Source organism: Salmo salar, chromosome ssa05, assembly GCF_905237065.1.
Source record: "Salmo salar chromosome ssa05, Ssal_v3.1, whole genome shotgun sequence".
NCBI lineage: Eukaryota > Metazoa > Chordata > Actinopteri > Salmoniformes > Salmonidae > Salmo > Salmo salar.
This window is the reverse complement of record NC_059446.1, coordinates 10,233,883-10,260,954: the sequence shown is the minus strand read 5'-3', so window position 1 is coordinate 10,260,954 and position 27,072 is coordinate 10,233,883. Positions and strand designations below refer to the sequence as shown.

Sequence of the window (27,072 nt, the reverse complement as noted above, 5' to 3'; positions counted from 1 at the left end):
TTTACAAGCGCTAACGTTTGCAAACTAACTTAACGTGAGCGAAGTTACTTGGCTGGCTAGTTAGATTGCGGTTGCAAAATAGAAGATAACGCGGGTTAATTAGTTAGGTTGCATTAACACTTATTTCAATAAATATGCCATTAAATGATAACGTTTTTGTTACTTTCAAATAATGAAGTCAAGCAAGGGAATAGTTAGACACTTAACTTTAGCTAGGTAGATAACTAACTCATCTAATAAAAACGCGCGCCCCAGCAGCAACTTTGGAGAATTCAGTATTTATTTATTAATTTAACCTTTATTTAACTAGGAAAGTCAGTTAAGAACAGATTCTTATTTACAATGACCGCCTACCCAGGGCCAAACCCAGACGACGCTGGGCCAATTGTGCACCACCCAACTGATTTGAACCAGGGATTGCACTGAGATACAATGCCTTAGACCACTGCGCCACTCGGGAGCCCCATTTTAAAAGTAGATATCTATTATTCATTCATTCATTGAGAACATAATAGTCGGACAAAATGTTTTAGATACAGCTACTACGTATAACTTGCCACGTGTGTAGTATGTTTGTGTCTATACACACAGGCAGGCTATTTGGTACATGTCCATGCAGGTTTATATTAGCCTACATGTGGCAGACACCAATCTAGTGCCTCACCAGGGGTATATTCATTATGCCGATTCTGTTGCAAAATGTTTTGCAACAGAAACGGGTTTAATCCAAACGGAAAACATTTCGCAATTAACTATTTTGGACAAATTCAAGTAGGTCCCTCCCCGCTTCGTTCTGTTTGCTTCCGTTAGGTACTTAAATGGTAAACGGTTTCCATTTCGAGACATAATGAATACACCCCAGAATCCATGCTTATGACATTATCCACTCCCTTTCCCTCTCTCTACCCAGGATCGTAAGATGGGTCAAGGAAGAGTGAAGAAGAGCAGGAGTAACAAAAACAACAGCAGAGTTAGGCGTCGTCTGATTGAAAACCCCTCAGAGGGAACCCTTCTCACCTGCGCTCCCGGCAGTGCCATGTCCGTTGCCTTGGCAACCACCATCGCGCCTTGTTCCTTCCATCCAGCCAACTGATGCAACCAGGTGACGTGCCCAGCGAACTCAGTAACAGACCTCAGCCTCCGCCACCGCTCCGTGGGCCTCTACCTGGAATACCCAGAGCCTCCCACCACAAAGGTACTGCTACTTCATTGTTGCACTAACTCTTTTGCACTGACTACCCACACACTCTGGACTCTACCCACACACTCTGGACTCGACCCCCCCCCCACACACACACACTCTGGACTCTACCCCACCAAATCTGACTCGACCCCCCACACACACACACTCTGGACTCAACCCCCCACCCACACACTCTGGACTCTACCCACACACTCTGGACTCTACCCACACACTCTGGACTCTACCCACACACTCTGGACTCGACCCCCACCAATCTACCCCCCCACACACACACACTCTGGACTCAACCCCCCCCACACACACACACACTCTCTGGACTCGACCCCACACACACACTCTGGACTCGACCTCCCCACACACACACTCTGGACTCGACCCCCCCCCCCACACACACACACACACACACACACTGGACTCAAATCAAATAAGAGCTAGTGCTCTCAAGTGTTGCTTGCCTTGAAGTGAGCATAAAAGGCATTTAGCTCGTCTGGTAGGCTCACGTCACTGGGCAGCTCGCGTCTGGGTTTCCCTTTGTAGTCCGTAATAGTTTTCAAGCCCTGCCACATCCGACGAGCGTCAGAGCCATTGTAGTAGGATTTAATCTTAGTCCTGTATTGAAGTTTTGCCTGTTTGATGGTTTGTCTGAGGGCATAGTGGGATTTCTTATAAGCGTCCGGATTAGTTATCCCGCTCCTTGAAAGCGGCATCTCTAGCCTTAAGCTCGGTGGGGATGTTGCCTGTAATCCATGGCTTCTGGTTGGGATACGTACGTACGGTCACTGTGGGGACGACGTCGTCGGTGCACTTGTTGATGAAGCCAGTGACTGAGGTGGTATACTCCTCAATGCCATTGGATGAATCCCGGAACATATTCCATTCTGTGCTAGCAAAACAGTCCTGTAGCTTAGCATTCAAGTCATCTTACCACTTCCGTATTGATGGAGTCACTGGTACTTCCTGCTTTAGTTTTTTGCTTTTAAGCAGGAATCAGGAGGATAGAATTATGGTCAGATTTGCCAAATGGAGGGTGAGGGAGAGCTTTGTATGTGTCTCTGTGTGGAGCAAAGGGGATCTGGAGTAGATTTTCCTCTGGTTGCACATGTGACATGCTGGTAGAAATGAGGTAAAAAAGGATTTAAGTTTGCCTGCATTAAAGTCCCCGGCCACAAGGAGCGCCACTTTTGGATGAGCATTTTCTTGTTTTCTCATGGCCTTCTACAGCTTGTTGAATGCGGTCTTAGTGCCAGCGGTGGTAAATAGACCACGAAAAATGTTAGCCATGAATAGCCATGTTATTTACTACTTCCTGTATATAGCCACGTTATTTTCTACTTCCTGTGTATAGCCATGTTATTTACTACACTCTGTATATAGCCATGTTATTTTCCACTCCCTGTGTATAGCCATGTTATTTACCACTTCCTGTATATAGCCATGTTGTTTTCTACTCTCTGTATATAGCCATGTTCTTTACCACTTCCTGTATATAGCCATGTTATTTACCACTTCCTGTATATAGCCATGTTCTTTACCACTTCCTGTATATAGCCATGTTCTTTACCACCCTCTGTATATAGCCATGTTATTTACCACCCTCTGTATATAGCCATGTTATTTACCACCCTCTGTATATAGCCATGTTATTTACCACCCTCTGTATATAGCCATGTTATTTACTACTCTCTGTATATAGCCATGTTATTTTATACTCCCTGTATATACCATGTTATTTACTACTCTCTGTATATAGCCATGTTATTTACTACTCTCTGTATATAGCCACGTTATTTTCTACTCCCTGTATATACCATGTTATTTACTACTCTCTGTATATAGCCATGTTATTTACTACTCTCTGTATATAGCCATGTTATTTACTACTCTCTGTATATAGCCATGTTATTTACTACTCTCTGTATATAGCCATGTTATTTACTACTCTCTGTATATAGCCATGTTATTTACTACTCTCTGTATATAGCCATGTTATTTACTACTCTCTGTATATAGCCATGTTATTTACCACTCTCTGTATATAGCCATGTTATTTACCACTCTCTGTATATAGCCATGTTATTTACCACTTCCTGTATATAGCCATGTTATTTACTACTCTCTGTATATAGCCATGTTCTTTACCACTTCCTGTATATAGCCATGTTATTTACCACTTCCTGTATATAGCCATGTTATTTACTACTCTCTGTATATAGCCATGTTATTTTATACTCCCTGTATATACCATGTTATTTACTACTCTCTGTATATAGCCATGTTATTTACTACTCTCTGTATATAGCCACGTTATTTACCACTTCCTGTATATAGCCATGTTATTTACCACTTCCTGTATATAGCCATGTTATTTACCACTCTCTGTGTATAGCCATGTTCTTTACCACTTCCTGTGTATAGCCATGTTATTTACCACTTCCTGTATATAGCCATGTTATTTACTACTCTCTGTATATAGCCATGTTATTTTATACTCCCTGTATATACCATGTTATTTACTACTCTCTGTATATAGCCATGTTATTTACTACTCTCTGTATATAGCCATGTTATTTTATACTCCCTGTATATACCATGTTATTTACTACTCTCTGTATATAGCCATGTTATTTACTACTCTCTGTATATAGCCATGTTATTTACTACTCTCTGTATATAGCCATGTTATTTACTACTCTCTGTATATAGCCATGTTATTTACTACTCTCTGTATATAGCCATGTTATTTACTACTCTCTGTATATAGCCATGTTATTTACTACTCTCTGTATATAGCCATGTTCTTTACTACTCTCTGTATATAGCCATGTTCTTTACCACTCCCTGTATATAGCCATGTTATTTACCACTCTCTGTATATAGCCATGTTATTTACCACTCCCTGTATATACCATGTTATTTACTACTCTCTGTATATAGCCATGTTATTTACTACTCTCTGTATATAGCCACGTTATTTACCACTTCCTGTATATAGCCACGTTATTTACCACTTCCTGTATATAGCCATGTTATTTACCACTTCCTGTATATAGCCATGTTCTTTACCACTTCCTGTATATAGCCATGTTCTTTACCACTTCCTGTATATAGCCATGTTATTTACTACTCTCTGTATATAGCCATGTTATTTTATACTCTCTGTATATAGCCATGTTATTTTATACTCCCTGTATATACCATGTTATTTACTACTCTCTGTATATAGCCATGTTATTTACTACTCTCTGTATATAGCCACGTTATTTTCTACTCTCTGTATATAGCCATGTTATTTACCACTTCCTGTATATAGCCATGTTATTTACTACTTCCTGTATATAGCCATGTTATTTACTACTTCCTGTATATAGCCATGTTATTTACCACTTCCTGTATATAGCCATGTTATTTACCACTTCCTGTATATAGCCACGTTATTTACCACTTCCTGTATATAGCCACGTTATTTTCTCCTTCCTGTATATAGCTATGCTATTTTGTACTCAATATTTTTATTCGTTATTCACTGTGTGTTTATTCCTCGTGTCACCATTTCAATATCTTATTTTTTTTAATCTTCTGTTTAACTCTGCGTTGTTGGAAAAGGACCCGTAAGTAAGCATTTCACTTCGTAGAAAACAGCATTTCACTGTTGTGTACAAAGCATGAGACAAATACAATTTGGGAAAGGGACCATTCCAGTTCAGTAATGCAGGATTTTTTTTCTCATGGAGAACTATTATTAATAATAATAATAATAATAATAATAATAATAATAATAATTATTGAGATGTCAGGTTACTTCCTGATTTCACAGATTTTTTTATTTATTTTTTCCTCTACAATGATTTGACACCCATTTCCCATCTGATATTAAAAAAGTATTTCTTCTCATCTAATCTTAGGTTAGTACAAAGGACCAGAGAGCCCAGGCCCAGCAGACTACCACGTCCCTTGGAATCTGAATCTTCACCCTTGGGGAGACCTACTCCTGCCTGGAAAACAGCATTGCTGACTTCCACCTCTCCACACCCAGCATGGACTCCCTGATCGGGGACTCAGACCCCAACCTGTTCCCCATGTCCATGAGGACGGAGACAGCCTTCTCCCGGGACCAGGACCCTATGGATATGGATCAGGAAGGGTACATTGGAAAAGACCAGAAACTGTTCAGCGACAACACTCTGGATCTCCTCCAGGACTTTGAGTTGACAGGCTCCCCCTCAGACTTTTACGTAGGGGAAGACGCCTTCCTCTCCTCCCTAGCTGAAGACTCTCTCCTGGGGGATGAAAGCCAGGATCGTGGGGTCTCCAACTCCACCTCCAAGCCAGCTGCTACTATGACCAATAGTGGTAGTTTTAGCGGTTCCAACACCACCACATTGAATGGTAGCAGTCTACTAGCATGTCAGGATGAATCCAACTCCAGCACCTCTACGACGACCACCGCCACTTTTCCCATGGTGAAGGAAGCTGGCTTCATCCAGCTGTGTACTCCAGGGGTGATCAAACAGGAGAAGACGTCGGCCATGCCTAGCTACTCCTGCCAGATGAGTGGTAGTACCGGCGGCTCCACTTCCTCCTCCCCCTCCGAGCTGTCCAGCGCCAGCCCCAGCCCCATCTCCATCGGTGGGGTGAGCACCTCTGGAGGACAGAGCTACCACTTTGGAGGCAACAGTAGCATCAACACCCCCTTGGCTTCCACTACCAGTGGAGCTTCTCAGCAGAAGGATCAGAAGCCCTCAGTGTTCAGCCTGTATCCTCCGCTGGTGACGGTAGGAGAGGCCTGGAACAACATTAGCTATGGGGACGGAGCTTCTGGAATGCAAGGTCTCTCCAGCCCTACCTCTTTCTCCAGCAGCTTTGCCAGGTAAGGAGAAGAACTGAAAGAATGTTGCTAATAGAAAACAGTCCTGTGGTTGGTCTGGTGGTGGTGGTCTGGCCAGTCTGCTGCAGTGCGAGGGTGAGACTGGTGTCACATTGCTATGTAGAGAACTGTGGAATAGGACTTACAGCAGGGCTCTTGGTTTGTAAACATGTAAAGGCAACTCGGTCCAGTCAGTTGGTAGGCTTGAAACTGAATTGAAAAGGGTTAGAGATTATACTAGTGTTTAAAAACTTTATAATTATCATTCTTTTTTTTCTTTCTCGACATGCCTTAAATCACTTTGTCAACTGTGCAGGGGAAGGAAATATCACAGCCCCTTTCAGTAACTATTTCCTCTAAAGCGGTGGCTAGTAGAAAGTCGGTCATGTGTTCTCTGATACCATAATGGTGTCTTACTTCAGGCTTTAGAAATGTTTGCTAAACAATTACCACACCTCACAGGCTGTGCGGTCCCAAATGGCACCCTATTCCAGAGTTTTTAGCTTTTGCTCAAAAGTAAAGTAACGCACTATATAGACAATAGAGAGCCATTTGGGACACACTATAGTTACAGTACGATAGACCACTGCCCTTCAGAGCTCTGGGGAATAGAGGCAACAATCTGTGTCTATATAAACTAGGGGTATTCCACTTTAACCTCACAGAGACATGTCACTGTCACATCAACATCTACGGACCTGTTCTACAACACAGTGCTTTGTCTGCCTCCTATGTTTTTTTTAATTACAGCTACACTAATACTAGTATAGACTAGTTATTATATAGAGCTATGCTAGTATAGACTAGTTATTATATAGAGCTATGCTAGTATAGACTAGTTATTATATAGAGCTATGCTAGTATATCAAATCAAAGTTTATTTGTCACGTGCGCCGAATACAACAGGTGTAGACCTTACAGTGAAATGCTTACTTACAGTCTCTAACCAATAGTGCAAAAAAGGTATTAGGTGAACAATACGTAGGTAAAGAAATAAAACAACAGTAAAAAGACAGGCTGTATACACTAGTGAGGCTACATTCAGACACCGGTTAGTCAGGTTGATTGAGGTAGTATGTACATGTAGATATGGTTAAAGTGACTATGCATATATGATAAACAGAGAGTAGCAGCAGCGTAAAAGAGGGGTTGGCGGGTGGCGGGACACAGTGCAAATAGTCCGGGTAGCCATTTGATTACCTGTTCTGGAGTCTTATAGACTAGTTAGTATATACAGCTATACTAGTGTAGACTAGTTAGTATATACAGCTATACTAGTGTAGACTAGTTAGTATATACAGCTATACTAGTGTAGACTAGTTAGTATATACAGCTATTCTAGTGTAGACTAGTTAGTATATACAGCTATACTAGTGTAGACTAGTTAGTATATACAGCTATACTAGTATTGACTAGTTAGTGTATATACAGTTGAAGTTGGAAGTTTACATACACCTTAGCCAAATACATTTAAACTCTGTTTTTCACATTTCCTGACATTTAATCCTAGTAAAAACTCCCTTTCTTAGGTCAGTTTGGATCACCACTTTATTTTAAGAATGTGAAATGTCAGAATATCAGTAGAGTGATTTATTTCAGCTTTTATTTCTTCCCATCGCATTCCCAGTGGGTCAGAAGTTTACATACACTCAATTAGTATTTGGAAGCATTGCCTTAAAATTGCTTAACTTGGGTCAAACGTTTCAGGTAGCCTACCACAAGCTTCTCCAATAAGTTGGGTGAATTTTGGTCCATTCCTCCTGACAGAGCTGGTGTATCTGAGTCAGGTTTGTAGGCCTCCTTGCTCACACACGGTTTTTCAGTTCTGCCCACAAATGTTCTATAGGATTGAGGTCAGGGCTTTGTGATGGCCACTCCAATACCTTGACTTTGTTGTCTAAGCCATTTTGCCACAACTTTGCAAGTATGCTTGGAGTCATTGTCCATTTGGAAGACTCATTTGCGACCAAGCTTTAACTTCCTGACTGATGTCTTGAGATGTTGCTTCAATATATCCATGTAATTTTCCTACCTCATAATGCCATCTATTTTGTGAAGTGCACCAGTCCCTCCTGCAGCAAAGCACCCCCACAACATGATGCTGCCACCCCCGTGCTTCACGGTTGGGATGGTGTTCTTCGGCTTGCAAGCGTCTCCCTTTTTCCTCCAAACATAACAATGGTCATTCTGGCCAAACAGTTCTATTTTTGTTTCTTCAGACATTTTGGACATTTCTCCAAAAAGTACGATCTTTGTCCCCATGTGCAGTTACAAACCGTAGTCTGGCTTTTTTTATGGCGGTTTTGGAGCAGTGGCTTTTCGGGTTATGTCGATATAGGACTCGTTTTACTGTTTTTTTAAATGTGTATTATTTATTTGTAATAATGACAATTAAATTAATACTGAAGGAACACTTTTATTTTAACTTAATATAATATCAATAACATCTATCTAGTCTCAAATAAATAATGAAACAATTTTTCAATTTGGTTTAAATATTTCAAAAACAAAGTGTTGTAGAAGAAAGTAAAAGTCCAATATGTGCCATGTAAAAAAGCTAACGTTAAGTTCCTTGCTCAGAACATGAGAACATATGAAAGCTGGTGGTTCCTTTTAACATGAGTCTTCAATATTCCCAGGTAAGAAGTTTTAGGTTGCGGTGATTATAGGACTATTTCTCTCTATACGATCTGTATTTCATATACCATTGACTATTGGATGTTCTTATAGGCACTTTAGTATTGCCAGTGTAACAGTATAGCTTCCGTCCCTCTCCTCGCTCCTACCTGGGCTCAAACCAGGAACACATCAGCCACCCTCGAAGCAGCGTTACCCTTTTAGAGCAAGGGGAACAACTACTCCAAGTCTCAGAGCAAGTGACGTTTGAAACGCTATTAGCGCTCACCCCGCTAACTAGCTAGCCATTTCACATCGGTTACACCAGCCTAATCTCAGGAGTTGATAGGTCATCAAGGAGTTGATGAGTCATAAACAGCGCAATGCTTGAAGCGTTGCGAAGAGCTGCTGGCAAGTGCAGTAAAGTGCTGTTTGAATGAATGCTTACTAGCCTGCTGCTGCCTACAACCGCTCAGTCAGACTGCTCTATCAAATATCAAATCATAGACTTAATTATAACATAACACACAGAAATACGAGCCTTTGGTCATTAATAATATGGTCAAATCCGGAAACTATCATTTCGAAAATAAAACGTTTATTCTTTCAGTGAAATACGGAACCGTTCCGTATTTTATCTAAGGGGTGGCATCCATAAGTCTAAATATTCCTGTTACATTGCACAACCTTCAATGTTATGTCATAATTACGTAAAATTCTGGCAAATTAGTTCGCAACGAGCCAGGCGGCCCAAACTGTTGCATATACCCTGACTCTGCGTGCAATGAACGCAAGAGAAGTGACACAATTTCTCTAGTTTATTATTGCCTGCTAACCTGGATTTCTTTTAGCTAAATATGCAGGTTTAAAAATATATACTTCTGTGTATTGATTGTAAGAAAGGCATTGATGTTTATGGTTAGGTACATTCGTGCAACGATTATGCTTTTTTAGCAAATGCGCTTTTGTTAAATCATCCCCCGTTTGGCAAAGTTGGCTGTCTTTGTTAGGAAGATATAGTCTTCACACAGTTCGCAAAGAGCCAGGCGGCCCAAACTGCTGCATATACCCTGACTCTGTTGCACAGAACGCTAGAGAAGTGACACAATTTCCCTAGTTAATATTGCCTGCTAACATGAATTTATTTTAACTAAATATGCAGGTTTAAAAATATATACGATTATATAGGACGCAGGACAAGATAGATAAACTAGTAATATCATCAACCATGTGTAGTTAACTAGTGATTATGATTGATTTATTGTTTTTTATTAGATACGTTTAATGCTAGCTAGCACCTTACATTGGCTCCATGCTGCACTCGCATAACAGGTAGTCAGCCTGCCACGCAGTCTCCTCGTGGAGTACAATGTAATCGGCCATGATCGGTGTCCAAAAATGCCGATTACCGATTGTTATGAATACTTGAAATCGGCCCTAATTAATCTGTCGACCTCTAGTAGAGACCCTAGTCGATTCCAGGCTGTATCACAAAAACGGCCGTGATCGGGAGTCCCATAGGGCGGCGCACAATTGGGCCAGTATCGTCCGGGTTATGATTTGGCCGGGGTAGGGTGTCATTGTAAATAAAAATGTGTTCTTAACTGGCTTACCTAGTTAAATAAAGGATAAATAAATAATTATTCTTATTGTAATTTCTGCTCGGCGTCAGTCGCGGTTCGCTCTAAATCACGACTGTAAAAGGACAAGCTTTGTTCTTCCCCACTCAGATGAGATATATTTTCCCTCGTCTTGACCAATCAAACTCCCACATTCACTAAGCAGGCATTGGATCAGCAGACATCCATCCTCTGACTGATGTACGTTTGCCTTGAGTGTAGTTGTTCTCCGGTAGCAAGTTAAAAAGCAGCATTGGGCTAACTTGAAGCAAAGCATTAGGAAATGTCGCTGGCTACATTCTTTCTATGATGGACATGCATCGTCTGGAAAAAATACAAAAATAATTCATTGTAAGCTAATTGACTTATGCTTGTCTGTTAGCCAAATAGCCTTGCACTTCTGCTGCCATCTGATGAAACACGAAGCTATTTTCTGCCAAATGTGTTGCATTCATTTATGTTGCGTGAAGAAAAACTATAGTTCCACGTGAATGATCACTCTATTGAATAAAAAAAACTGTTGGCTTTCAATATAAAACACAGGTGAAATGGCGTAAAAAAAAGGCAGATTCTTTATTTAAGTCTGCATTTTGAAAATGCTAATTGCTGAAAGCTAATGTGACCCATTGCCGCTGATGTAAAAAGAGCTTTTAGAAGGGTCCAAAGTAGTGCACTATAAAGGGAACCATTTCAGACGGCTGAGTCATACGTTATAAAGGTGAGGCACCAAGTCATTTCACTGGCAGGTAAAGAATGAAAAACAGAGCTGAGAGACAAGCGTGTCTAAGCGTGTGTAAGTATTAGTGCCAGCTTGTAATGGCTATCGACAGACACCTAGGAACAACATCAAACCCTGAGGCCAAAATTACATAAAGGGTGCGTTCCAGACCGTCTTTACTACAGGTGTGCAGATCACCAGCCTCATGACAGACAGAGGAACAGACCAAACCCTGAGGCCAAAATTACATAAAGGGTGCGTTCCAGACCGTCTTTACTACAGCTGACCTCACAACACCTGACGAAGTGAATACATCTCTGGAGGAAGTGGACCCACATGAATATGATGTTATCAATCTGCCCTAATTAATCGGCCATTCCGATTAATCGGTCGACCTCTAGTACGTTCATCTCTATGAGACAGAATGCGTCTCCTTCCTGAGCGGTATGACGGCTGCGTGGTCCCATGGTGTTTACACTTGCGGACTATTGTTTGTACAGATGAACGTGGTACCTTCAGGCGTTTGGAAATTGCTCCGAAGGATGAACCAGACTACAATTTTTTTTTCCCGAGGTCTTGGCTGATTTCTTTAGATTTTCCCATGATGTCAAGCAAAGAGGCACTGAGTTTGAAGGTAGGCCTTGAAATACATCCACAGGTACACCTCCAATTGACTCAAATTATGTCAATTAGCCTATCAGAAGCTTCTAAAGCCATGACACAATTTTCTGGAATTTTCCAAGCTGTTTAAAGGCACAGTCAACTTAGTGCATGTAAACTTCTGACCCACTGGAATTGTGATACAGTGAAATAATCTGTCTGTAAACAATTGTTGGAAAAATGACTTGTGTCATGCGCAAAGTAGATGTCCTAACCGACTTGCCAAAACTATTGTTTGTTAACAAGATATTTTTGGAGTGGTTGACAAATGAGTTTTAATGACTCCAACCTAAGTGTATGTAATCTTCTGACTTCAACTGTACAGCTACACTAGTATAGACTAGTTATTGTATACAGTTAGGTCTACAGTTACACTAGTATAGACTAGTTACTGTATGCAGTTAGGTCTACAGCTATACTAGTGTAGACTAGTTTGTATATACAGCTATACTCGTGTAGACTAGTTATTGTATACAGTTAGGTCTACAGCTATACTAGTATAGACTAGTTATTGTATACAGTTAGGTCTACAGTTACACTAGTATAGACTAGTTACTGTATGCAGTTAGGTCTACAGCTATACTCGTGTAGACTAGTTATTGTATACAGTTAGGTCTACAGCTATACTAGTATAGACTAGTTATTGTATACAGTTAGGTCTACAGCTATACTAGTATAGACTAGTTATTGTATACAGTTAGGTCTACAGCTATACTAGTATAGACTAGTTAGTATATACAGCTATACTTGTATAGACTAGTTAGGTCTACAGCTATGCTAGTATAGACTAGTTAGGTTTACAGCTATACTAGTATAGACTAGTTGGGTCTACAGCTATACTGCACTGAACAAAAATATCAAAGCAACATGTAAAGTGTTGGTCCCATGTTTCCTGAGCTGAAATAAAAGATCCCAGAAATGTTACATACACAACTTCACTCAACTTTCTATGGTCTCCCCCTTAGTTAACACTATCAACATTTCCCTTTACTGTGGAAATTGTGATCAAATGAACGCAATTTTAGCTACTTTCAATGCAACATATCGAAACAAAACAAACAAGACTTAGTATGTAAAACTATGCAAAAGATTTTGTTGTATGGAGAACGCGGAGTAGGATTCTATTGCATTGGCAGGCACGACTCAGGCCTGTACTTTATACAGACTGGTGCGCCATAACCAATCAGAGCTACAGTAGGCCTATATGTAAATAGACCATTGCCATATAAGGATCTGTGCCATTCACTTTGAACTGGACTGGGTTTACAATATGAGTGATCATGAGTAGATGTGCTTGTTTTGAGATCAAAGTGAGAGCTGCATGTAGCCACGTGTGCACATTTGTTCATATCTTTTGCTAGTTAGTGAGTTATTAGCCCAGTTATAGATCATTTGTAGTCAGCAATGGGGGAGTGATTGCGTCCTACAAGGCACAAAATGTGTACATTTCTAGACATCTTTGAAAAGCGAGTCAGGTAAAGAGGTTTTTTTTTTTTGTCTTAAAGGGGCGGTGTTGTATTTTGAGACAGGCTTGAATAAGTTAAGTAGCCAATAGGCAGAGGGTAGCATAATTTGTCTGATTCTCTGTAATAATGGAATGGGAATAATGATGCATTTTATTTTGTGAAGTGTTTTTTTTTTATTTTATTTTTTTATCAAGCACAACATTTTCAGTCACCTCCGTGTCTGAAGGATAAGTGGATAAACAGGTTAATGTCAAGCCCTGCATGTTATTTTCCCCAAGTCTCATGGAATGTAGGCCAACATTGAACACCACCCATTGGCTGCTACTGTAGGTTGAATGATAGAACAACTATTTCCATGTTCAAATGTTCTGGGATGCATTTTCTCCATTGTTTTTGATGGAAGGCCACTCTGGTAGAACTACATTATGATCAAATAGCCACAGTAGCCTACTTGACCACTGTTCAGTCTAACTTAAAGCGGGCACAGCCTCAGTGTTCACAGTAAATGCATACTGGAAGTTGCACAGAAATTTCACAATGTTCAAGTTTGCGCTGAGTCAATGAACCCCCAAAAATTGAGGGGCATTGATCATTACACAGGTGCACCTTGTGCTGGGGGACAATAAAAGGTCACTCTAAAATGTGCAGTTTTGTCACACAACACAATGCACAGATGTCTCTCAAGTTTTGAGGGAGTGTGCAATTGGCATGCCGACTGATGTTAATTTCTACCATAAGTGGTTTTAGAGAATTTGGCAGTACGTCCAACCTGCCTCTCAACCGTAGACCGTGTGTATGACGTTGTGTGGGCGAGTGGTTTGCTGATGTCAACGTTGTGAACAGTTTCCCATGGTGGCGGTGGGGTTATTGTATGGGCAGGCATAAGCTACGGACAACGAACACAATTGCATTTGATCAATTGCAATTTGAATGCACAGATATACCGTGACGAGATCACTTCATATTTCAGCATGATAAGGACAATGTCGCAAGGATCTGTACACAATTCCCGGAAGCTGAAAATGTCCCAATTCTTCCATGGCCTGCATACTCACCAGACATGTCACCCATTGAGCATGTTTGGGATGCTCTGGATGGACGTGTACAACAGCGTGTTCCAGTTCCCGTCAATATCCAGCAATTTCGCACAGCCATTGAAGAGGAGTTGGATAACATTTTACAGTCAACAATCAACAACCGGAACAAACTCTATGCGAAGGAGAGGTGTCACACTGCATGAGGCAAATGGTGGTCACACCAGATACTGACTGGTTTTCAGATAAAAAAAAAAAAAAACGTATCTCTGACCAACAGATGCGTATCTGTATTCACAGTCATGTGAAATCCATAAATTAGAGCCCATTTCATTTATTTAAATTGACTAATTTCCTTATATGAACTGTAACTCAGTAAAATCTTTGAAACTGTCGTGTCTTTAGCAAACTTAATGATGGTGTTGGAGTCGTGCCTGGCCGTGCAGTCATGAGTGAACAGGGAGTACAGGAGGGGACTAAGCACGCATCTCTGAGGTGACCCCGTGTTGAGGGTCGGCGGGCGTGTTGTTGCCTACCCTCACCACTTGGGGGCGGCCCGTCTGGAAGTCCAGGATCCAGTTGCAGAGGGAGGTGTTCAGTCCAAGGGTCCTGTGTAGTCAATGAACATCATTCTCACATAGGTGTTTCTTCTTGTCCAGGTGGGAGAGGACAGTAGAGAGCGAGAGTATTGTGGAGTGCAATAGAGATTCTGTCATCTGTGGGTTTGTTGGGGTGGTATGAGAATTGGAGTGGGTCCAGGGTGTCTGGGATGATGGTGTTGATGTGAGCCGTGTTTTCTGTGAAGGAAAACTATAGTTGCCCGCCCCTGACCACTCTATTGAAGCAAAAAAACACGTGACTTTCAATATAAAACACAGCCCCTGTCAATAATACACAGCTGGACTCAACAGCTTCCACTTCTTCGCATTTTGCTATTTCCAAACAAACACGACTGTCCACGAGAATCCAAATAGGTCAGATCAGGTTTGCAATGAATAACTTCAATCAGACCCCTACTCACCTGTAGAGGGGGAAGGAAAGAACTAGTGGTGATTGACACTCACATCCTGTTGTAAATCAAGGGAGAAGATCCAGGCCTGTGCTCAAATTCACTAAAGGAATGTGCTTTGTCTCAACAGACCTTTTTTCCGCAGAAACTCTAACACGTTCAAAAGCGAATGCTGGAAAGATAATTTGAACTTAGAACGTGGTCTATAGAACTGTCATTTTGTGATGTCATACATTTTTTTTTAAAGGAAATACTGTAACTTGGAAAGTACACACATTACATAGCTGGAGTTTCCATACTATGGGTTGTGCTTGTAATATGAAAAATGCTGAATGTGTTTTTGTAAAGAGAGGGATGTGATTTGAGAAGCTATAAGAGACAATTGTTTTCCATAACTTTGCACACTGAGTGATCACTGCCCCGGAGTGAGGTCAGGGAATGTGCCAGCCTGCCGGAACCACTCCTTTTCGTACAAATTATATAAATTATGGATTAAGGAAAAAACACATTGAACCAGGAAAAGCGTGAAGTGGCAGCAACACGTTTTAAAATGGTTTGAACTTTGAATCTCAACACGAGGTGGAGACGATAAACTCACCTCCCGGTAAAGTATCTTAGAAAGCAAATTTTAAGTAGGACCATCCTGTTACTCTGCTCAAATCATCATATTACGATACTCTCATCACCCCATTGGGGAACCATCGATAAAGCTGGCTAGCTTATCTTCAAAGAAGCCTCTTCGAGAGCGAATGGAAGGAAAGTCAACTTTTTGTAGTTCTGTTCAGGCAAGTCACCGGACCACTATGAAAGACAACAGTAGAATAGTTGGAACCATTTCGGACAATCAGAGCCTTACAAGCGTGCCACGAAAATGCCCAATCAGCCTTTCCAAAGCTGGCCGTTCACCGAGAGATCCCTGGCGAACCCAGGCATTTCACGTAAATACATTCATGATTTCTTACTCCAAGCAGGCGGCGGTTCGTGTGTAAAGGTATATGGTTACTGTAGGTGAGAGTAGTTTCTGAATGTGGCAATGTTAAGTGTCTCTATCCTTCTCCATCGCTTCTTTAACAAGCATCCATGTTGTCATTGTGTGTTCCCACTTAATTAGCTAGTAAAACAATGTATTAAACCAATTTGTGTAGTACTGAATCATAAGTAAGGCTTGGGTTTTTTGCCGATGAAAGGAGGTTAAGACTATTCAGAATGGTGATATGAGGTTATGATTAATGAGTTGACTGTTTATACAGTTGAAGTCAAAGTTAACATACACTTATGTTGGAGTCAATTAAACTCGTTTTTCAACCACTCCACACATTTCTTGTTCTTACATCTAGACGTTCCGCTAGCGGAACACCACTCCAATATCCAATGATAGGGCGTGGCGCGAAATACAAACTCCTCGAAAATCCGAAAACTTCCATTTTTCAAACATATGACTATTTTACACCATTTTAAAGACAAGACTCTCCTTTATCTAACCACAATGTCCGATTTTCAAAAAGGCTTTACAACGAAAGCAAAACATTAGATTATGTCAGCAGAGTACCCAGCCAGAAATAATCAGACACCCATTTTTCAAGCTAGCATATAATGTCACAAAAACCAAAACCACAGCTAAATGCAGCACTAACCTTTGATCTTCATCAGATGACACTCCTAGGACATTATGTTATACAATACATGCATGTTTTGTTCAATCAAGTACATATTTATATCAAAAACCAGATTTTTACATTAGCATGTGACGTTCAGAACAAGCATTCCCACCGAACACTTCCGGTGAATTTACTAAATTACTCACGATAAAAGTTCACAAAAAACATAATTATTTTAAGAATTATACAGAACTCCTTTATGCAATCGCGGTGTCCGATTTTAAAATAGCTTTTCGGTGAAAGCACATTTTGCAATATTCTGAGTAGATAGCTCGCCATCACGGGCTAGCTAATTTGACACCCACCAAGTTTGGTACTCACCAAACTCAGATTTACTATAAGAAAAATTGGATTACCTTTGCTGTTCTTCGTCAGAATGCACTCCCAGGACTTCTACTTCAACAACAAATGTTGGTTTGGTTCCAAATAATCCATAGTTATATCCAAATAGCGGCGTTTTGTTCGTGCGTTCAAGACACTATCCGAAGGGTAACGTGCGGACACGTATCGTGACAAAAAATTTCAAAATATTCCATTACCGTACTTCGAAGCATGTCAAACGCTGTTTAAAATCAATTTTTATGCGATTTTTCTCGTAAAATAGCGATAATATTCCGACCGGGAGTCGTTGTTTTCGTTCAAAGACTGAAAGTAAAATGGACTCTTCACGTGCACGCGCAGACCCGTCTCATTGTTCTCAGATCGACCACTTACCAAATTCGCTACTGTTTTTCAGCCAGTAACTGCAGAGTCCTCATTCAACGTTCTGGCGCCTTCGGAGAGCCTATGGGAGCCTTGGAAAGTGTCACGTTACAGCAGAGATCCTCTGTTTTGGATAGAGATGACAAAGAAGGCCAAGGGGCAGTATTTTCACGGACGGATAAAAAACGTACCTGATTTAATCTGATTAGTACTCCTGCCCAGAAACTAGAATATGCATATAATTAGTAGCTTTGGATAGAAAACACTCAAGTTTCTAAAACTGTTTGAATGGTGTCTGTGAGTATAACAGAACTCATTTGGCAGGCCAAAACCTGAGAAGATTCTGTACAGGAAGTACCCTGTCTGACCATTTCTTGGCCTTGTTGATTATCTCTATCAATTACAGGGGATCTCTGCTCTTACGTGACACTTCCTACGGCTCACATGGACTCTCAGAAGGCGGCAAAATGCTGAATCGTGGCTTTGCAGGCTCTGGCTGAAACAAAGTAGCGCGTTTGGGTAGTGGCTGGTTACAGTACTGTGAGACTCAGGCTCGTGCCCGCGTCGACCGAAAGCTTTGTTTTCTTTCCTCTGTTTAGCTAAACGGAGATTCCCGGTCGGAATATTATCGCTTTTTTACGAGAAAAATGGCATAAAAATGGATTTTAAACAGATGTTGACAGTGCACTGATAATGGAATTTTAGAAATCTTTTCGTCCATTTCGCGATTATTCTCTGAGTACCATTCGGTAGATTTGGAGCACACGACCAATTGATATAACGATGGATTATTTTGGACAAAACCAACATTTGTTATTGAAGTAGCAGTCCTGGGAGTGCATTCTGACGAAGACAACAAAGGTAATGACACTTTTGTAATAATCCGAGTAATATCCAAACGGCTTTGTCGGTAAATGCTATCCGAGATGGTGCTACTGCGAGCATGGCGCAATCGTGACCGAAAAGCTATTTCTAAATCGACATACCGTACATAGAAGTTCATGTATCTATTAATTCTTAAAATATATTTTTTTTATGCCATTTTTCTCGTAAAAAAGCGATAATATTCCGACCGGGAATCTCCGTTTAGCTAAACAGAGGAAAGAAAACAAAGCTTTCGGTCGACGCGGGCACGAGCCTGAGTCTCACAGTACTGTAACCAGCCACTACCCAAACGCGCTACTTTGTTTCAGCCAGAGCCTGCAAAGCCACGATTCAGCATTTTGCCGCCTTCTGAGAGTCCATGTGAGCCGTAGAAAGTGTCACGTAAGAGCAGAGATCCCCTGTAATAGATAGAGATAATCAACAAGGCCAAGAAATGGTCAGACAGGGTACTTCCTGTACAGAATCTTCTCAGGGTTTGGCCTGCCAAATGAGTTCTGTTATACTCACAGACACCATTCAAACAGTTTTAGAAACTTTGGAGTGTTTTCTATCCAAAGCTAATAATTATATGCATATTCTAGTTTCTGGGCAGGAGTACTAATCAGATTAAATCGGGTACGTTTTTTATCCGTCCGTGAAAATACTGCCCCCTAGCCATAACAGGTTAAACAGCTTGGAAAATTCCAGAAAATGATGTCAAGGTTTTAGAAGCTTCTGATAAGCTAATTTACATCATTTGAGTCAATTGGAGACGTAGATGTATTTCAAGGTCTACCTTCAAACTCAATGCCTCTTTGCTTGACATCATGGGAAAATCAAAAGAAATCAGCCAAAACCTCAGAAAAATAATTGTAGACCTGCACAAATCTGGTTCATCCTTGGGAGCAATTTTCAGACGCCTGAAGGTACCATATTAATCTGTACAAAGAATAGTACGCAAGTATAAACACCATGGGACCACGTAGCCGTCATACCGCTCAGGAAGGAGACACGTGCTGTCTCCTAGAGATGAACGTACTTTGGTGCGAAAAGTGCAAATCAATCCCAGAACAACAGCAAAGGACCTTGTGAAGGTGCTGGAGGAAACAGTGGGGGTGCTTTGTTGCAGGACGGACGGGTGCACTTCACAAAATAGATGCCATCATGAGGCAGACAAGACATCAGTCAGAAAGTTAAAGCTTGGTCGCAAATGGGTCTTCCAAATGGACAATGACCCCAAGCATACTTCCAAAGTTGTGGCATAATGGCTTAAGGACAACAAAGTCAAGGTATTGGAGTGGCCATCACAAAGCCCTGACCTCAATCCTATAGAAAATTTGTGGGCAGAACTGAAAGTGTTTGCGAGCAAGGAGGCCTACAAACCTGACTCAGTTACACCAGCTCTGTCAGGAGGAATGGGCCAAAATTCACCCAACTTATTATGGAAGTCTTCCTGAAACGTTTGACCCAAGTTAAACAATTTAAAGGCAATGCTACCAAATACTAATTGAGTATGTAAACTTCCAACTTCTACTGTAGATGTGATAGGTAAAAACAAACCTCTAAAAGGTTCATTTGGGAGATGGTAACTCTTTTTAAATATCAGCTCTCGTGGCGCCCCAGATCCTAATTAGTTAATTGTTACATTATGTAATTTAATTGTGTAACAATTTGAATATACTTAGTTAATTAGTTAAATTAGTCTTCAGATTAATGTTAAAGTCAAGTCACGACAACTGGCTCAACTATTCTAGGGAACTACAGTAAACTTCATGTAAAATAATGTGACAGGTGAAATGAACACGATTACTATCTCCTAACGTATTGCACAAGTTAACAGCAGGTATTTACTTAAAAAGTAGCTAGAAATATTAGCATTTATTGAAAATCTTCAAAGAAATAGTTTTGACGGTATTGAAAAACCATCCCGTGGCTGTTTCCAAATACCCCGGTAGTATACTGCCCAAGCCTAGTGACAGCAGCTCTAACTAGGAACAGATGGATGAGAACAAGAGGTCTCGTCTTCCACTTACATCCAGGTCCAATCACGCGTGTGTGTTTGTGTGTGACCGTCTGTGTATCTGATGAGTGGGAGTGAGTATGGTTTAATTTTTGTGCCTGTCTGCCTGCGGTGACGTGTGTCTAACCTGTGTGATATTTAGCGGCTTGCCGTTAGCTGAGCTGATGCCCTCTCCCTCCAAGCTTGGCCCCAGGTCATGTCTCGCTGTCTCTGGCTCGCTCTCACGCTCTCGCTCTCTGTCTCGCGCTCTCGCTCTCTGTCTCGCGCTCTCTCTCGCGCTCTCGCTCTGTCTCGCGCTCTGCGCTCTGTCTCGCGCTCGCGCTCTGTCTCGCGCTCGCGCTCTGTCTCGCGCTCGCGCTCTGTCTCGCGCTCTCTGTCTCGCGCTCTCTGTCTCGCGCTCTCAATTTCCGTCTCGCTCTCTCTCGCTCTCTCTCGCGCTCTCGATTTCCGTCTCGCGCTCTCGATTTCCGTCTCGCGCTCTCGATTTCCGTCTCGCGCTCTCGATTTCCGTCTCGCGCTCTCGATTTCCGTCTCGCGCTCTCGATTTCCGTCTCGCGCTCTCGATTTCCGTCTCGCGCTCTCGATTTCCGTCTCGCGCTCTCGATTTCCGTCTCGCGCTCGCGCTCTCCGTCTCGCGCTCTTGCTCGCGCTCTCCGTCTCGCGCTCTTGCTCTCGCTCTCTGTCTCACGCTCGCTCTCGCTCTCCGTCTCGCGCTCTCGCTTTCCATCTCGCGCTCGTGAGACAGTGTTGTAACGATGTGCAAATGGTTAAAGTACAAAAGGGAAAATAAATAAGCACAAATATGGGTTGTGTTTACAATGGTGTTTGTTCTTCACTGGCTGACCTTTTCTTGTGGCAACAGGTCACAAATCTTGCTGCTGTGATGGAACACTGTGGTATTTCACCCAGTAGATATGGGAGTTTGTCAAAATCGTGTTTGTTTTCAAATTCTTTGGATCTGTGTAATCTGAGGGAAATATGTGTCTCTAATATGGTCATACATTGGGCAGGAGGTTAGGAAGTGCAGCTCAGTTTCTCTCTGGCTTTCTCTGTCTCTGTCTCTCTCTCTCCTGTCTTCTCACGCAACACTGCTGAACCACAGGCACAGCAGACACTGATGGACTGGGCCTTTCTCGCCCTCTGTGGGTGCATTCCAGGTTAACTTAATTGCAGCTGCAGCAGATTGATAACATCATATTCATGTGGGTCCACTTCCTCCAGAGATGTATTCACTTCGTCAGGTGTTGTGAGGTCAGCTGTAGTAAAGACGGTCTGGAACGCACCCTTTATGTAATTTTGGCCTCAGGGTTTGGTCTGTTCCTCTGTCTGTCATGAGGCTGGTGATCTGCACACCTGTAGTAAAGACGGTCTGGAACGCACCCTTTATGTAATTTTGGCCTCAGGGTTTGATGTTGTTCCTAGGTGTCTGTCGATAGCCATTACAAGCTGGCACTAATACTTACACACGCTTAGACACGCTTGTCTCTCAGCTCTGTTTTTCATTCTTTACCTGCCAGTGAAATGACTTGGTGCCTCACCTTTATAACGTATGACTCAGCCGTCTGAAATGGTTCCCTTTATAGTGCACTACTTTGGACCCTTCTAAAAGCTCTTTTTACATCAGCGGCAATGGGTCACATTAGCTTTCAGCAATTAGCATTTTCAAAATGCAGACTTAAATAAAGAATCTGCCTTTTTTTTACGCCATTTCACCTGTGTTTTATATTGAAAGCCAACAGTTTTTTTTATTCAATAGAGTGATCATTCACGTGGAACTATAGTTTTTCTTCACGCAACATAAATGAATGCAACACATTTGGCAGAAAATAGCTTCGTGTTTCATCAGATGGCAGCAGAAGTGCAAGGCTATTTGGCTAACAGACAAGCATAAGTCAATTAGCTTACAATGAATTATTTTTGTATTTTTTCCAGACGATGCATGTCCATCATAGAAAGAATGTAGCCAGCGACATTTCCTAATGCTTTGCTTCAAGTTAGCCCAATGCTGCTTTTTAACTTGCTACCGGAGAACAACTACACTCAAGGCAAACGTACATCAGTCAGAGGATGGATGTCTGCTGATCCAATACCTAACCATAAACATCAATGCCTTTCTTAAAATCAATACACAGAAGTATATATTTTTAAACCTGCATATTTAGCTAAAAGAAATCCAGGTTAGCAGGCAATAATAAACTAGGGAAATTGTGTCACTTCTCTTGCGTTCATTGCACGCAGAGTCAGGGTATATATATATATTTATTAATAAAAAAATTCTACCTTTATTACAACAAGGAACACAGACTGAGACCAAGGTCTCTTTTACAGCTGGGCCCTGCGTACACATACAGTTTAGGTACAATGATTAAGAAACTACACAAGACAAACAAAACCATCACAGATAACACACAAAAATACAGCAACAGATTACATTTACACATAGGTTATTCCCCTAACAGTACAAAAGCTTGCATTACCCGAAACAGTTACAAGCAATACAAAAATAAAAATCCTCCAATAAATATTTAAAATGGGCAAGGGGGACAAGAGTCTGAAGTTGAAGTTTAGTCTGCAGGCTATTCCATAGGCAAGGAGCGTAACAGGAAAAGGCAGCCATACCCAACTCTGTGGAAATCAGTACTTTCTATTATCTAGGGCATTAGTAATATCATTTACAACACGTACAGTGGCCGTAATAGTACTGTGTTTAGGTCTGAAGCCAGATTGATTACTAGAAAGAGTATCGTTAACAGTAAAAAGATTGTAGTTGCCTATTCACCAATGACTCTAGAATGTATGCCAAACAGGAGAGCTTAGAGATGGGCTGATAATTATCCAATTCACTACCATCACCTCCCTTGAGGAGTGGTAAAACAAAAGCTGTTTTCCAGGATTTAGGAATCTTTCCTACGACAAATGTTTGATTAAAGATATGCGTCACTACACCAGCAATAATAGGTGCCGCACACTTAGGTAAATATGGATCCAGATTGTCAGCGCCTAATGATTTCTTAGAATCTATAGCAGATAGTGCAGATGTATGCAAAGGTTTGGGCCGCCTGGCTCGTTGCGAACTAATTTGCCAGAATTTTACGTAATTATGACATAACATTGAAGGTTGTACAATGTAACAGCAATATTTAGACTTAGGGATGCCACCCGTTAGATAAAATACGGAACGGTTCCGCATTTCACTGAAAGAATAAACGTTTTATTTTCGAAATGATAGTTTCCGGATTTGACAATATTAATGATCTAAGGCTCGTATTTCTGTGTTATTTTATTATAATTAAGTCTATGATTTGATAGAGCAGTCTGACAGAGCGGTGGTAGGCAGCAGCAGGCTCGTAAGCATTCATTCAATCAGCGCTTTACTGCGTTTCCAGCAGCTCTTTGCAATGCTTCAAGCACAGCGCTGTTTATGAATTCAAGCCTTCAACTCCCGAGATTAGGTTGGCAATACTAAAGTACCTATTAGAACATCCAATAGTCAAAGGTATATGAAATACAAATGGTATAGAGAGAAATAGTCCTATAATAACTACAACCTAAAACTTCTTACCTGGGAATATTGAAGACTCATGTTAAAAGGAACCACCAGCTTTCATATGTTCTGAGCAAGGAACTTAAACGTTAGCTTTTTTACATGGGACAAATTGCACTTTTACTTTCTTCTTCAACACTTTGTTTTTGAAATATTTAAACCAAATTGAACATGTTTCATTATTTATTTGAGACTAAATAGATTTTATTTATGTGTTATATTAAGTTAAAATAAGTGTTCATTGTTCATTCAGTATTCTTGTAATTGTCATTATTATATATATATATATATATATATCGGTATCGGTATCGGCGTTGAAAAATAGTCTCAAGTGACGCCTCTAACACTGAGATGCAGAGCCTTAGACCGCTGAACCAGGATGTCTGTAGTGACACCTCTAACACTGAGATGGAGAGCCTTAGACCGCTGAACCAGGATGTCTGTACTGACGCCTCTAACACTGAGATGCAGAGCCTTAGACCGCTGAACCAGGGTGTCTGTAGTGACACCTCTAACACTGAGATGCAGAGCCTTAGACCGCTGAACCAGGGTGTCTGTAGTGACACCTCTAACACTGAGATGCAGAGCCTTAGACCGCTGAACCAGGGTGTCTGTAGTGACACCTCTAACACTGAGATGCACTGCCTTAGACCGCTGAACCAGGGTGTCTGTAGTGACACCTCTAACACTGAGATGCAGAGCCTTAGACCGCTGAACCAGGGTCTGTAGTGACGCCTCTAACACTGAGATGCAGAGCCTTAGACCGCTGAACCAGGGTCTGTAGTGACGCCTCTAACACTGAGATGCAGAGCCTTAGACCGCTGAACCAGGGTCTGTAGTGACACCTCTAACACTGAGATGCACTGCCTTAGACCGCTGAACCAGGGTGTCTGTAGTGACACCTCTAACACTGAGATGCAGAGCCTTAGACCGCTGAACCAGGATGTCTGTAGTGACACCTCTAACACTGAGATGCAGTGCCTTAGACCGCTGAACCAGGATGTCTGTAGTGACACCTCTAACACTGAGATGCAGAGCCTTAGACCGCTGAACCAGGGTCTGTAGTGACACCTCTAACACTGAGATGCAGAGCCTTAGACCGCTGAACCAGGGTCTGTAGTGACACCTCTAGCACTGAGATGCAGAGCCTTAGACCGCTGAACCAGGATGTCTGTAGTGACGCCTCTAACACTGAGATGCAGTGCCTTAGACCGCTGAACCAGGATGTCTGTAGTGACGCCTCTAACACTGAGATGCAGAGCCTTAGACCGCTGAACCTGGGTCTGTAGTGACACCTCTAGCACTGAGATGCAGAGCCTTAGACTGCTGAACCAGGGTCTGTAGTGACGCCTCTAACACTGAGATGCACTGCCTTAGACCGCTGAACCAGGGTGTCTGTAGTGACGCCTCTAACACTGAGATGCAGAGCCTTAGACCACTGAACCAGGGTCTGTAGTGATGCTTCTAGCACTGAGATGCAGAGCCTTAGACCGCTGAACCAGGATGTCTGTAGTGATGCTTCTAGCACTGAGATGCAGTGCCTTAGACCGCTGAACCAGGATGTCTGTAGTGACGCCTCTAGCACTGAGATGCAGAGCCTTAGACCGCTGAACCAGGGTCTGTAGTGACACCTCTAACACTGAGATGCAGAGCCTTAGACCGCTGAACCAGGGTCTGTAGTGACACCTCTAACACTGAGATGCAGAGCCTTAGACCGCTGAACCAGGATGTCTGTAGTGACGCCTCTAGCACTGAGATGCAGAGCCTTAGACCGCTGAACCAGGATGTCTGTAGTGACGCCTCTAACACTGAGATGCAGTGCCTTAGACCGCTGAACCAGGGTCTGTAGTGACACCTCTAGCACTGAGATGCAGAGCCTTAGACTGCTGAACCAGGGTCTGTAGTGACGCCTCTAGCACTGAGATGCAGAGCCTTAGACCGCTGAACTTGGATGTCTGTAGTGACACCTCTAACACTGAGATGCAGAGCCTTAGACCGCTGAACCAGGGTCTGTAGTGACACCTCTAACACTGAGATGCGGTGCCTTAGACCACTGAACCAGGGTCTGTAGTGATGCTTCTAGCACTGAGATGCAGAGCCTTAGACCGCTGAACCAGGATGTCTGTAGTGATGCTTCTAGCACTGAGATGCAGAGCCTTAGACCGCTGAACCAGGATGTCTGTAGTGATGCTTCTAGCACTGAGATGCAGAGCCTTAGACCGCTGAACCAGGATGTCTGTAGTGACGCCTCTAGCACTGAGATGCAGAGCCTTAGACCGCTGAACCAGGATGTCTGTAGTGACGCCTCTAACACTGAGATGCAGTGCCTTAGACCGCTGAACCAGGGTCTGTAGTGACACCTCTAGCACTGAGATGCAGAGCCTTAGACTGCTGAACCAGGGTCTGTAGTGACGCCTCTAGCACTGAGATGCAGAGCCTTAGACCGCTGAACCACTCGGGAGTTTACAAACTCAACATGATATTTTTTCTGTGTTTAAAAAAAATCTTTCCTGTGTTATTGAGACCTCTGATTGTCACAAGGTGCTTTAAAGATACTAAAACCCCAAAGAGCAATGCAGAGGCAGCAGCTTGATGTGTGCTTATCACACATGGTTTAGTTTGGAAGGTTAGTGATGGGTCAACAGCCATTGTCTCTTCCGTTTCTTGTGAAATCCACTCCCTCATTGTGAACTTTTGGGTTGTGTGGTGAATGAAAGTTTAGTATCCCTATCTTATCTCGTCTCCTTTTCTCATGAAATACACTTCCTCATTGTGAACTCACGTGAGACACAAACATGATGTGACCTGCTCGTTGAAGTGATTGAATTGTCTGCACGGCAACTCCTTTATTCATTTGGTTGAACTGTAGACGTATGTAGGAGGCTTCCCCCGGTCATCCTTTAGAGCGAAAGTCATGGACGTCACCAAGATCTGGCTGTCAGATACAAATGATTTTGGTTCAGCCTCGACACTTTTACGCCGCTGCAATGGTGTAAAAACAATTTAGTCAACTGAATGCGCCACTTAGTTCATCCACCTGTGGTTATGTGAAACTCCTGAAGTCATCCAATCAGGGGTGTAGTGTTGCCGGTGC

At 42.1% G+C, this 27,072-nt stretch overlaps 1 protein-coding gene across 2 annotated transcripts in view; it reads left to right on the top strand.

Annotated features, from left to right (window-relative positions):
- LOC106604224 (glucocorticoid receptor-like) overlaps positions 1–27,072 on the top strand; it is a 69,303-nt gene that overhangs the window by 450 nt on the left and 41,781 nt on the right. For both annotated transcript variants that reach the window (XM_014198678.2, XM_014198677.2), the window contains exons 2-3: positions 911–1,195; positions 5,107–6,071. In XM_014198678.2, the coding sequence (XP_014054153.1) occupies positions 5,239–6,071 (833 nt within the window). In that variant the 5' untranslated portion in view covers positions 911–1,195; positions 5,107–5,238. The remainder of the gene's footprint in view (positions 1–910; positions 1,196–5,106; positions 6,072–27,072) is intronic.